Here is a 14428-nt window from a genome sequence, read left to right as displayed (position 1 = left end):
TAGGTGTGAACTAGGTCTCTGTGACAAGACCTGCAATCATCACAAAGGCATCTTCAAGCACTCCTGTTTAACTCCAGTTTCTCAGCACCAATTCTCATGTTATGTGACCAGATGACAGTGGTGATGCGTGCGGCGGGAACACTCATATTTTTCACCAGGGTCGCAAAAGATTTCTTCCAGTGCTCATTCAACCTTATATGCCTCAGTCAGAAGGGGAATGTTTTGCTTTCCAGGGGCATCTCTGTATTCAGTAGAACCAAAAGGTTTGTTTCCCCCCCACTTTCTTACCTTTACACCACGAGGGCCAGGATATCCAATTGGGCCCTGAGGGCCAGCTGGACCCTACGATTAAAACAAAAAGAGATTTTTCTGGTTTTATTCAGCAGTGGTAATTCTCATTCTCTCACCCCACCCAGAGAAAACATATCCTTGCAGCTCTCCAGAATCACAAACAATCCTGCCCTACCTAGAAATACTATTGGGGATTGAAGCTGGGACAGTTTGCATGTAAAACAGGGGCTCTACTGCTGATCTATGTCGCTTCCCATAGAAATAAAGCAAGATTCTAGTCCTCTTAGTTCTGAATTTTCTGAAGGGCTAATTTAAATAGCAACACAAGAAGCTGCCTTATTCCCATTCAGTATCTCCTGCACTGGCAGTGCCTCTCTACGGTTTTGTTTCTCTGCCATGTCTTGCGATGATAATGGGGACTAAAACCGGGACCTTCTGCATGCAAGGCAGGAGCTCTACCCACTCAGCCAGGGCCCTTTGAAATCTATCTCTGTGAATTTTGTCCACAACACAGCTCTCTATGATTCACTTTTCAAACTGACTTCCAGCTGTGTTGTGCGGGTGGGTGTTGGTGTGGGTGTTGGTGTTTTAAAAGCACAGTTCATAAATTAATGATTTCTCAACAACAGAAGTCCCCGCTGACCCCTTTAAAAGTATTCTGGGCGTTCTTTTTTTAAACAAGAAAATGCTCTGGTGGCGCTATGCATTTGTCTTCTGCATTCTTGTTCCTAAGGAATTATTTTAGGCTGATCTGCTGCACCAACAGAGGCTTCCCACAGTAACACTCTCTTCCTCTTTGTGCAGGTGTGGGTGTTTGCATGATTGAGTGAGTGAAAGTTTGTGTGTGTGGCAGATGAAACGTGTGTGAGAGAAAGTGAGAGAGAGGGTGTGAGAGAGAAAGTGTGTATGAGTGTGTGAGAAGAGTGGGGGGGGGGAGAGGGAGAGAGATACAGACAGACAAAGAGTGTGTGTCAGTGTACTTCTCCAGCTTCCCCTCCTCACCCCTCATGCCCCAGTCCTCGTTGCTCCCCCTCCCTTCTTTCAATGTAAAAATATATATATTTCTACACATTATTTGACATGCTTTCTACTTTGGCTCCAGTTCTCCCTCAGACTGAGGAAAGGAGGTGCCTGGTGCCTCTCTCCTCTCCACCCCCAACCAGCCCACGGGTGTCTCCACCATCTCATATCCAAGTCAACGAGAATAGCCCTAGGTGGGCAGCTTTTTCTCTGGGGTCAAGACAGCCTGTCCTACAATCTGCAGAGAATGTGGCAGCCTCTCCCATCCCAGGGACACCTGCGGACTCCCTGCCATTTGCTAAATGACTTCCAGCCCTGCCAGTGACTTCTATGATGGATGAGCCTGCTTGAGGATTCTGTGGGCGCAGACGCTTTGCAGATTCCTGTCCTTGTGAGCAGCCAAAATGGGGACAGGGCGCCCTCTGAGTGAAGTCGCAGCTGCAATTTCTTCATGACTCTCTCTCTCTTTCAGTCCCAAGGCAAGGCTGCTCTGAACTTCAATCAGCTCAGCAAACACACACCCATAATGAAATACTTTGGAAATAAATGGATGGGGTGTGGAGACTGGCCAGCCAAATAATTGAAGTCCCTGAGCAAAGCTTTCTAAATTATGGTCAACCCTCATGCTGGAGAGGAGGGAGCTAAACCATAGAATCATAGAGTTGGAAGGGTCCAAAGAGTCATTTAGTCCACCCCCCTGTGACCTGCTTGTGCTAAGATGTAGCAGTTGGCAGAGGGAGGGAAACAGACCCATGGCCTCAACAGGGACTACTGAGAGGCCTTTATGTTGCTCTAAAGCTAGGGGGCACCTCCCTGTAGCCTTAAAATGGAAAGGGATGAGTGGAAGACTCCCTTCCCTCTTTTCCCTTGAGTTCTTTCAACTCTGTTGAGAGCCAGTGTAGTGTAGTGGTTAAGAGTGGTGGATTTGTAATCTGGTGAATGGGGTTTGCTTCCCTGCTCCTCCACATGCAGCTGCTGGGTGACCTTGGGCTAGTCACACTTCTCTGAAGTCTCTCAGCCTCACTCACCTCACAGAGTGTTTGTTGTGGGGGAGGAAGGGAGATTGTTAGCCACTTTGAGACTCCTTAGGGTAGTGACAAAGCGGGATATCAAATCCAAACTCTTCTTCATTAGGAGACCTCTCCATTCATTCTGCTTAAGGGAGGGGAGGGGAGGGGAGGGGAACTCATAGCCCTCCAGATGTTGTTGGGCTCCATCATTAGCTGTCATTCCTGCACTGAAGGGGGTTGGATTAGACGGCCCTTCCAACTCTATGATCCTACGATTCTATTCTTACAATCTATTCTTCTTATGCTCATTTGTTCCAGTTTAATGAGAGAGGGAGAAACAGGCCTTTCTACTCAGAAGGCTGCCGTAGTCTGCTGTGGAAGCAAAGCAGAGCCATTGTGGCTAGTGGCCACCAATAGCTCTCTCCTCCATGTATTTATCTGATCCTCTTTTAAAGCTATCTACTGTAGGTTGTTGGCCATCCCTGCTTCCTGTGAGAGGGAGTTTCATTCAGATATTGATCTCACTAATTATTGAGTCCCAGTCTTTAAACTCCCCCTCGTACACACACTTCTAACTAAGGAATACAATTCAAGCACGCTGAAGGCGGGGAAACAATGTTGTAAAAAAAAAAAAGGTGTAGTCATAGGTATATCAGTGTATTTAAATTTGAATTGTCAAACTGTGTTATTATTGTTGTTATGGTTTTTATTGTTTGTGTTTTTTGTGGTTGATGCTTGTATCAAAATAAATAAATAAATAAATAAATAAATAAATAAATAGCACGCTGAAGGTTGTCCGTAGGCTAGATACGTACCTGACTTCCCTTCTCACCAGGTGGACCTTCCTTGCCAGGGTGACCCTGTTGTGAAGAAAAGTGGGGGGATACATCAGCTGATGTATTACTACCTGAATGACCGCCTGACCCTGCATAAACCCCATAAGGTCACTTAGATCAGTGGTTCAGCCCAAATTGGCTTAGATCCGTGTTCACCAATCTTGGGTTCCCAGACATTCTTGGACTACAATTCCCAACATCCCCAGACAGCTTAGTTAATGGTCAGGGACAGTGTGAGTTGCAGTTCACCAACATCTGGGGACCCAATGTTGAAGAACAATGATTTAGATCTTCCAAGGGAAATTGTACTCAAGGCATGGCACCCTACAGAACATTATCAGGCGGTGGTGCAAAATGGGGACTTTCCACTATTGCCAAATGTGGCTCCACAGGTCTATCTATCTGGGCCCTGGGACTCTCTCCCCAGGCAACACACCCCACTGGCCCTGCTTCATACCCCAAATGTTTTTGGCTGGATGGAACATGTCTGTGAACTCTCATCATGCCTCCAGTTTAAGAGGAGTGTGTAAGTTTAGTATATATTAGCCTACTGTACAAAAATACAATTGATTGCTCCACCCGCCTTTCCCCCCCAGCCCTGCCCACAACTGGGATGTTGCCGTCGGAAGGTCACCCAGGAGGGAATGCTGCCTGCTACAACAGAGGTGAGGATCCTCAGGCCCAGGGTGTGAATATGGCCCTCCAGAACTCTGCATCTGGCCCTCCAGACTCTCTTGATACCAAACCCCTCACCAGCTCAGCTTCACATGTTCCTGGGCTGCTTCTGTCTGACTATATCCTTGAACTGTGGTAGTGCCTGCCTGGGTGGAGAGGCTCTGACTTTTACGTCTACCACTGGCATGTGGCCTCCAGAAGATCATCCACCAGGGAACGCGGCCCTCAGACTGAAAAAGGTTCCCCATCCTTGCCCTGTGAGGAAGAAAGGTCACAAAAAAATCCCCAAGAAAGCTTACCGGGGGACCGTCTGCTCCAGGCATACCGGGAAGTCCAGGTTTCCCCAGTGGACCCTAAGGGAGAAAAAAAAGGAGACAGGAAGCTGAGTCACTTCTACAACTGATGTCCGCCATGGAAGCATCATCAACCTGATCTGCCTTGCTGATAGTATTCTGACTACAAAGATACTTGACACGATTCATCGTATCTCAATTCAATCTTATATAGATTGTATTCAACACTGACTATACTCAGAGTAGACCCACGGGGGATGAGAGGTGGCAGAACCAAGTTATCTGTGATGCAACTGGTCAGTTAGTTAAGAATTTTTATATATTTTCTTGATTTAGGGGGGCAGCTGACCCCCCCATGCCCATGCTTGACCCAGTAGCAAAAGGGCAACCAGTGCAGATCTCTGAGCACAGATGCTATATGTTGACAAAGCCTCACTCATTCAGCAATTGTGCTGCAGCATTCTGCACCTACTGCAGTTTCTGGATCAAGCACTTGGTGAAGCCCTATGCAGAGTGCATTGCAGCAAACCAGTCTTGAAGTAACCAATGTATGAACTACTGTTTGTTGAGGCTTCTGGGAGTCTTCTGCTGAAGCCAGGGGGTCTTAAATATGCTTTACATGTGTGGTGTGGATGTGACCTCGGAGGGAAAGTTCTTTGTGTGGTGACTGATGAAACTGTAATGGTTTATTTGTATGTGCTAGAACATCACTTTGAACATGTGTTCATGAACAAAGCCAGCCCAAGGTGTCCCTGTGTATATTTATCCCACAGAAGCAACCTCTCACCAGAGACTAATTTCTGTTTTCAGTCTCTCACTCTTTGGCTAAGTTGTAACTCAAGCATACAACATACTAGTTTGGGGTTGATTCTATCAAGTCTGAACAGCCCCCAGAAATCTTAATAAGCAGATTTTGAACATGGAAACAAACACTTATTCAAAGACTGAATATGCACTCAGAGCAGCAGAGAATACTGTAAAGAGCAACTACTTTTAATTAACATACTTTGTCTCCGGGTGGACCGATTGCACCTTGAGGACCAGGAAGACCCTAGAAAACAAAAGGGACATCTCAGACACACAGGGATAGCATATACTACCCTAAGAAGTCCAAATTTTTGCATTCTGTTATTTGAAAGATATTATCTCTGAAAACGATCAGGAAATTATAACAGCAGCCAAAATTACGATCGCTAAGAACTATGGAAAAAGTACGTCGCCTGCTGTATGTGAACAGTTTGATAAGATTTGGTGTATAGTAACAATGATTAAATTTAACCTATTATAAAATAGCACATATAAATATATTATTATTCTTATTTATTAAATTTGTATATGGTCCTTCATCCAAAATCACAGGGTGGTTCACAATGTAAAAATATGAAATGAGAACACAAATACATAATAAAAACAAACACAAAACAAACCAATAACCCTCCCCCATACAATATCAGACTATGGAACGTTATACGCCTGGTTATAGAGGAACTTTTTCTCCTGGTGCCTAAAGATATTTAATGAAGGCACCAGGCAAGCCTTCCTCGGGAGAGTATTCCACAAATGGGGAGCCACTGCAGAGAAGGCTATTTCTTGTGTTGTCACCCCCTGGACCTCTCATGGAGGAAGCACATAAAGAAGGGGCCCAGAGGATGATTACTATGAGGAGACGCAGTCTTTGAGGTCCTGAGCCATCTGAGGCTTTATAGGTCAGTACCAGCACTTTGAAATAGGTCTTTCTCATTCCTACCTAGAGATACCAGGGACTGACCCTGGGATCTCCTGCCTGTAACAAAGGTGTCCTATTACTGAGCTTTGTTACTTCCCTGAATGCAGCAGTTCCCAGACACAGCAATTAAACCACATTAGGAAAATGAAACTCCTTTTGATCTCCATTTTCCAATCCTGCAGCAAGATGACTGACCCACAATTTTGCATCATGCACTTCAATCTAATGGACACACAGGTTTTTTCTTTTCACTTGGCTCAAAAAGCATTATCTCACCTGAGCACCTGGAGTTCCTTGTTGACCTGGGGGTCCCGGCTCACCTTGAGGACCCTGAAGAAGAAGACCAAATTTAAAATCCATATGCCCAGAAAACACTGTACGTTTCATTAATTTCAGACAAACCCCAAAAGCAATTACAACAAAGACAGGATTGTAACAATTGTACAAATGTAAAGGATCGTTTTGAGGTTAAATTAGGTCCCTAAGAACATAAGAAAAGTCCTGCTTGATCAGGCTAATGGCCCATCTAGTGCAGCCTCCTGTCCTCACAGTGGTCAACCAGATGACCCAATGGGAAGCCCCAAGTGGGACATGAGCAGAACAGAAACTCTGCTCACTTGTGATTCATAGAAACCATAGAACTGTAGAGTTAGAAGGGCTCAAAATGTCATTTAGTTCAACCCCCCACAATGCAGGAATCACATACAGGATTCCCAACAACTGGTATTCAAAAACATTACTGCTTTTGACTGTGGAGGTGGAACGTAACCTTAATGGTTAGTAGCCACTCCTCCACCACAAATTTGTCCAATACCCTGTTAAAGCCATCCAAGTTGGGTAGGGTTTGCACTTAGCTGCAAACTCAGCTGAGATTCTCCTCTCCTCCCAATGAAAGGGGTTGATTAGAACATCGCACAAGAACATGAGGATTAGGCCAGAGGGGCCCCATCTCATCCAGCATGCTGTCCTCACAGTGACCAACCTGGTGCTCAGTATGGGAAACCTACAAGCAGGACCCATGCACAAGACCCCTCTCCCCTCCTGCACTTTCCTGTAACTGGTGTTCAGAAGCACTGATGCCTCCAGCTGGTGAGGCATAGCATAGGCATCCTGGTTAGTTACCATTGATAGCCTTGTTCTCCTCCATGAACATGTCTCATCCTCTTTTAAAGCCATCCTAGTTGTTGGCCATCACTGCCTCCTGGGGGGGGGGGAGTTCCATGGTTTTAACTGCACTGCATGAAGGATTTTCTGTTACCTGTCCTGAATCTTCCAACGTTAAGTTCATTAGATGGCCACAAATTCTAGTGTTAGAGTTCCTTCTCTGTGCCCTACTGTATGGGGTGAATAATTCGTACATACAACCCAGCACACTGACAAATGCTATGTGTATCAGAGAGAATGAGAGGGGGAAGGGAGGAAGAAGGCGTGAGAGGGGTAAGGCTGTTTTGATGCCCATAAATTACCCCAGCGTGTTAGTTGATATATTGCCCGCACAAAGAGAAGGGATGTGCAACACTACTGGAAAATCAATTTCAAATTAAAAATTAATTAGCAACCATTTCCTTCCAGAAAACAGCACCTTGAACATTCACTGGCTGTGAAACAAATGCAGCTCAGGAAAGCAATTAGTAAATGTAATTTACACAACACATACACACAAAACCTGGAAAGTTAAACAGAGTGGAGGAAAGAACTTACCACACTCCCCTTGGGACCTGTCTGCCCATCCATGCCAGCTATGCCCTGGGAGGAAATTTAATATAGGTAATCAAGGCAAAGTGAGACATTTTCAGCATCTTCTGAGAAATCTGTGAATCTGTAAGGTGTCTAGCTCAGTATTATCTACACTGACTGGCAGCAGCACCATTTCAGGTTTTCAGGCAAGGAGTCTTTCCCAACCCCACCTGAAGGTGCCTCTAGGAATTGAACCTGGCTCCTTCTGCATGCAAAGCAACTGTCTGACCACTGACCTATGCCCCTTCTCCCATTTTTATTTCCCATAAGCTCCCCAGGGACAATACTATATCATTGCACTATTGCTCTTCTCTGATTACTTAAATCGCCTCCATTACAACATTGTAACATCTGATAGGACAGAAAAAGGGGGGCAGGGGCAGGGTTTTGTTTTTGTTTTTGTTTTTGTTTTTTGCTATCCAGCTAAGATGACTCTTTTGTAAGATGAGGACATGCTCCAAAGCCAGGGGGAGGAGACACTAAAAAAGTAATGCTACTCACTGGAGGTCCTGGGGGTCCCGGAGGTCCCTTGGGTCCCAGCAAACCACGGGGTCCCTATAAGAGGAAGCAAATAAGAGTTTGAACATGTCCATTAGGGTGAGATGGAGATCACGTTCTATATTCGACTTCTGATCCATTTCTCTGAGTGCTGTCACATTTGTAGCTGAAAAACATTTCACCCATACATGGAGTGAAATAGCAGGAGTCTCAGGGTGATCCTGAGGTTTGCCGGAGTGTAAACAAACAAACAACAGGTGTGGAGGAAGCCTCTTGGCCGCCCGGGGCGGCAGCGCAGAGGCACCCCCCTGGGGGCGGGGGTGTCGTGATGTCACGACGCACACTGGATGCACTGCGCATGCCCGGAATTTCTGGGCATGCGCAGTGCATCCGGCCCAGCGGCGGCTCGTGGGGCTGCCCTGGCCATCTGTAAAGCAGCATGGACGGGGTGCCAGGCGGCGGGACTTGGTTTGGGGAGGGGCTGCCGAGTGCCACCCCCCTCCCCTGGAACCCGGGGTGTCCCGCCCCCTATGCCCCTCCCATCCTACTCTCTGGTTGCATTTATTTTTACTCCATAAAATTGTAATCAAGTTCTACTCACTGTAAACACACTGGAATCCACAGATCTGATTTAGTAGTGTCCAATGTTTCTCAATGGGGCTACTCTAAGTAGGACTAGCATTTTGAGACAATCCATCATGCCCCAGTGGCTAAAGAGGGATCCAGGGCCTTTGTGGAGTTAGCTGCATACCAGTCTCATACTGTGAAGTTGTTGCCATTATCATTATTTATTGCATGTATATCCCACCTTTTCTCCAAGGAGCTCAAGGTGGTGTGTACACACTTCTCCTGCTCTGTTGTATCCTCACAACCACCCTATGAGGTAGGTTAGGCTGAGAGGTAGTTACACAGAGCGTCAGGCTTCACCAGTCCCTCCCTCATCACCATCTTCCTTCTTCCCCCAGCCATGAATGATCCGGAAAAGTGCCCTGGATATTTATACTCATCTAAATGCCTTCCTAATTACCGTCAGTACCTACTGGATTTTAAAGCAGTTTTTAAAGGCAGGTAAACAGCCTAGGTAAATAGGAAGGATGACGTCACCTCGGCAGATCTTAACCAGCCACCTCACCTCATCCAGATATGGTGGAGCTTTTTGATATTCATATCTCTCCTCCCCACGTCCACCTCGCTACAAAAACCACACACACTTTTTTATTTTTGCTCCTTGCCTCAAATGAAGAGTTCCTAACATTTTTGACAAAGGCTGTCATATTGGTAAGCTCAGTTTTTGCAACAGCAGCAATCTTTTAAAATGTTTTCAAAACTCCATTGACAGCTTTCTGTTAGAGCTGAGAAAAAAACCCGGAGAGTCGTGCATCTGTCACTCAGATATATTGACAGCTTCTGTAATTTATCTATGCATTATTTTGTTACATGAGTATCCCCCTCTTTTCTACAAAAAGCTCAAGGCGGTGTCCATGGTTCCTGCCCCATATTTTCATTTTCACAACAACCCTGGGAGGTAGGTCAGGCCGAGAGACCGTGACTGGTACAAGGTCACCCAATGACTGAATGGGGAATTTGAATATGGCTCTCCTAAGTGCTAGTCCAACTGGTTTGAATAGGAAATATGACCCAGGAAACACCTGGTTCCAGTGTCATTTGTGCCATGAACACATCAAGTTGGCTTAAGGAAGCCTGTTCTCTCATTCAGCCTCAGTCCTCCTGTCTGCAATATGGGGACTCAGTGGGGAGCTAGCCAAAATGGAAAAACTAAGTTGCGGAGGACCTTTTCACAAATTATTTTTTAGCAAACCTGGGTTTGCCTTCAAGTATATGCCCTGCGTGGGGCTACATCTCATCTCCAACACTACATGAGCACTCATGTGAGACACCGGGCAGTCCGATTCACACATTATGCTATCTTAGAGAAGAATCTTTGGTGTACACCTCTTATATGTAGCTAATGCAGTATGTGCTGTATTTTGTTTTGTTTCTATTGCTGTGGTGAATGACTTACAGGTTCGCCAGGGAGACCTCTGGGTCCAACTTCACCATCGTCGCCCTGTTTGGATGCAGAGAAATGGGAAGGAAGAAGGCACGAGAGAGAGAAAGAGAGAGAGAGAGAGATCAGAAATGGGCTCTACCAACTGTATCACAGGTGTTTTCATTTGTGATTAAATAATTGCACGGGGAAAACAGCTCTGTGGGAGTGATAAGGAGTACCCCATGCATAAAGAAGACCTTTTCAACTAAGAGAATAATACAGCATGTGTAGAACTGATGAGATCAGAGAAACTGTAAGCAATATCATCATAATCCATGCCAACATTTATGAAGATAGATTTGCTTAAACAATGAGGGGGGGATAATTTTGATAAATGAAGGTTAATATGTAACACAGTGGTACCCAAAGTTGTTCTGACCCCTGGTATCACTGAATCAAGTTCATCAGTTTTGTTGAATTAATCAAATGAGTTTTAATTGAATTTTGAATAAATGGGCAATTAATTGTTACTGTTTTATATTTTGTTGTGTTATTATGTTCCTTAATGGGTCCAGCAAACCACTGTGCTGAATAATACTTTTTATAGGATAGGGTAGGGGGAACCACTGAAGAATTGGTTTGAACCAATGGGGGAACCATCGAAAAATAGCCAGCTAATGGATCAAATGATCAAAACTCAACAGGGGGGTTAAATATAGGGTCTTCCTCTCTTGCCCCCATTATACCAACATGCCTCCATTGGACAGGAAGTGAATGTAAGGATGTTCAAGAATTTAAATCTAAATAGAAATGGGAACAGAAATTGCTAATGTTCATATCTGGAATGGAAATATATCCAGTAAATGCAACTGGTATCTACTGCTGTTGTCCACCTGCAAACAATACATAATTGATTACTCCACAAATTTGCATTGAATTGAAATGAATGAGGTGGAAAGATGTAATAATAATGAAATTGCAATAATTAATTCTGTAAGTTATGTCATTTTGCTACAGCAGGATGAAAAAGGGAGTTTGGGGCAGAAGTCAAACTGCAGCGGAATGGAAACAGAACTGCATGTGATGGATTCAAAGCACGACAGAAAGCGATTCCTTCTTACATCCCTAAATGCATGAAAAAATTAGTGAATGGTTTGCAAAAGCTCCATTTGCACACATGGGCTATCCCTTGGGGTTGCAGTCAGAGAGTGAGGAACAAGCACATCTGAACCTGCCTGGGTTCCTTGCAGTCAAAAGAAGAGTGGAATGTTGAAAGTAATAGAGGAGTTTGGGAAACTAGCAGGTTTTAGGCTAAACAAAGAAAAAACAAAAATATTGGTCAAAAATCTAAATAAGAACGAAACTGAAGAATTACAGGAAAAGTATGGCATTATGGTGGTAAAAAAGGCTAAATATTTAGGAATTTGGCTGTCACCTAAAAATATTAATCTGTTTAGTGATAATTATGATCCGACATGGAAAGAAATCAAAAAAGATTTAGAAATTTGGAATAAACTAAATTTATCTCTGTGGGGAAGGATTGCAAGTGTGAAAATGAGTGCCCTGCCGAAAGTCCTATTTCTTTTTCAAATGTTACCTGTGATAAAAGGTATAAGTCAGCTAAAGGAATGGCAGAGAAATCTGTCAAAATTCATCTGGCAAGGCAAACGTCCAAGAATCAAACATAAATTACTAATAGACAAAAAAGAGAGAGGAGGATTTGGATTGCCAGATTTAAAAATTTATTACGAAGCAGCATGTATGACCTGGTTGAAAGAGTGGATAACTTTAAAGGATAGAGAGATATTGGACTTGGAAGGCTTTAACAACAGGTACGGATGGCATGCATACCTTTGGCAGGACAAGGTGAAAGTACATAGGGAATTTTTGACACATGTATTTAGAAAGCCCCTGTATGAGGTGTGGCAAAGACATAAAGAACTGGTAGAAAGAAGGACACCTAGGTGGTTATCACCCACGGAGATATTAACAATAAAGAAAATTAATACAGAGGAAGAAAATTGGCTAACATATGAGGATTTGTTGATTGAATCAGAGAAAGATTGGAAAATTAAAACTTATGATCAGGTGGCAGATAAATTGACTGGGTGGATCCAATATCACCAGGTGTGTGGTCTATTTAATGAAGACAAAAGAAAACGTAATTTTGATAATAAGAAATCGAAATTTCAAGTGGAAATTTTAGAAAGTGATGAGAAAATATTATCTAAGATGTATAATTATTTATTAGAATGGCATACAAAAGACGAAGAGATTAAAGATGTTATGATAAAATGGGCGATAGATGTCGGGCACAATATCCAAATCGAAATGTGGGAAAAACTATGGAAAGATCATATGAAATTTACTGCCTGTATAATCTTAAAGGAAAACATTATGAAAATGATGTACCGATGGTACTTGACCCCAGTAAAATTAGCAAAAATATATAAGAAATATGATAAGAAATGTTGGAGATGTGAAGTGAAAGATGGTGAGTTTTTCCATATGTGGTGGACATGTGAAAAAATAAAACCTTATTGGGAAGCAATTTATAATGAATTAAAAATTTTTTTTAAATATACGTTTACGAAAAAACCAGAAGCCTTCCTGATTGGTTTAGTTGGAGAAGAAATTGAAAAAAAAGATCAAAGATTCTTCTTATATGCCACCACAGCAGCGAGGATATTAATAGCGTAAAACTGGAAATTAAAAGAGGTACCAACGGTAAATGAATGGAAAAGGAAATTAATGGAATATTCTGAATTGGCGAAATTGACGGGGAAAATAAGAGAGCAAAGTGACCAAAGGTTTCAAGTGGAATGGGGTAAATTTCTGGATTATGTAAAAGATTGTAAAGATATGTAAACACTTACAGGACTGACGAACTTCTTGTAACAGGATAGAAATGTATAACAAAAAATGATAACAATATGACAACAAAACATGTGGGAATGAAGAGAAAGCGAAGGAATAGCTAGAACAATAAAAAAACCAGAGAAGAGAAGGAGGGAAGTCAGGAAAGCTCGGCGGAGTTTGTGTAACAATTGTGAAACTTTATTTGATGAATGTATATGTATTTTGTTTGTTGATGGAAAATAAAAAAAATTCTGCAAAAAAAAAAAAAGAAGAAGAGTGGAATGGACTCACCCTCTCGCCATCTTCTCCAGGGGCTCCTGGGGGTCCTGAAGGGCCTGGTTCACCCTAAGAAAAACAAAGGACAGAATCAGCCACATTCTTGAAGAACACAAGAACCTAGAAAGAGCCCTGCTGGATCAGGCCAATGGCTCATCTAGTCCAGCTTCTTCTGCTCACAATGGCCATCCAAATGCCCAGTGGGATGCAAGCAGGATCCAAGCACAAGAGCACTCTCCCCTCCTGTGGATTCCAGCCACTGGCATTCTGTCTTTGGGGTTTGTAGCCTCTAATTATTTTTTTACAGAAAAAATACAAAGAATTTTATTCAGATTCCTTCCATATTATACAGCTTTCCAACATTATAAAATTGCAAATGGCTATATGAAATGTTATGTATCTTAATATATCCATCTTTGCAAGCAATTTCCCCTAAAACAATGCATATTACTTTCACTAATGCATGCATTTTTAATACACATTTATAATGTTTGATAACTGCATTGCAAAATTCAGAGAAGCATTAGTTTTGAAGGATAGGTACGTTTTGGTTTAATGCCCTGCTTTGGGCATTTCAAATTAGGTAGGTTAATGAACCAAACTGAATTCCACCCCCACCCCATCCCAAATTGAGGTTATCAAAACCAGTCAGCCTCTTCATGATGGCATATAAAGTAATTCAGCCAGAACAAGATATAAACCTGTAATAGACTTACCCTGTGGCCTTTCTCCCCTGGCAATCCAGCCAGACCATCAAAACCTCGGTCACCCTACAATAAAATTTTAAGAAGAGGGAACTTTTAAAAAAAACCCACACACAACAAAATCACCTACCATTTCCTAAAAGCTGTAAGTGAATGAGCTCTCCTAGCAGTTTATCAGATCAAGAGATGGCAAAGTTTCTTCTTGCCAAATATGCTGAGCATTCAGACACAATACATCCAGGTTTTGTTGCCTGGTTATATCATTGGAGCTGCTCATCCCAGAATAGATGCTGCTTACAACAGGCATGGATGGAGAACATCAAGTCACACATGGCATTACTGCAATGAGCAAAGGAAGATGGAAGGAAGAGGGGAAGGTATGTCATCTCAGGGCCTCTGTTTCCACAATAGCCACAGCTTTGGAGCAACAGCTAATTCTGTGCTAAGCTAGCAGATATTTAGCACATACGGTGGTAGTCAATGTAGGCTGCATATGCACTACACATTTAGAGC

General features: G+C 43.2%; 1 protein-coding gene across 1 annotated transcript in view; it reads right to left on the bottom strand.

Moving 5' to 3' along the window:
- Positions 1–14428, bottom strand: part of COL5A1 (collagen type V alpha 1 chain) — a 171305-nt gene that overhangs the window by 56050 nt on the left and 100827 nt on the right. The window contains exons 18-27 of the mRNA XM_033137668.1: positions 13928–13981; positions 13227–13280; positions 10110–10154; positions 8090–8143; positions 7553–7597; positions 6128–6181; positions 5132–5176; positions 4132–4185; positions 3137–3181; positions 289–342 (exon numbers count right to left, since the gene is read on the bottom strand). Of these exons, the coding sequence (XP_032993559.1) occupies positions 289–342; positions 3137–3181; positions 4132–4185; positions 5132–5176; positions 6128–6181; positions 7553–7597; positions 8090–8143; positions 10110–10154; positions 13227–13280; positions 13928–13981 (504 nt within the window). The remainder of the gene's footprint in view (positions 1–288; positions 343–3136; positions 3182–4131; positions 4186–5131; positions 5177–6127; positions 6182–7552; positions 7598–8089; positions 8144–10109; positions 10155–13226; positions 13281–13927; positions 13982–14428) is intronic.

This window comes from Lacerta agilis, chromosome Z (genome assembly GCF_009819535.1).
Source record: "Lacerta agilis isolate rLacAgi1 chromosome Z, rLacAgi1.pri, whole genome shotgun sequence".
Lineage (NCBI taxonomy): Eukaryota > Metazoa > Chordata > Lepidosauria > Squamata > Lacertidae > Lacerta > Lacerta agilis.
Note: the sequence above shows the minus strand (reverse complement) of the source record. Positions and strands in the feature narration are given on the sequence as shown.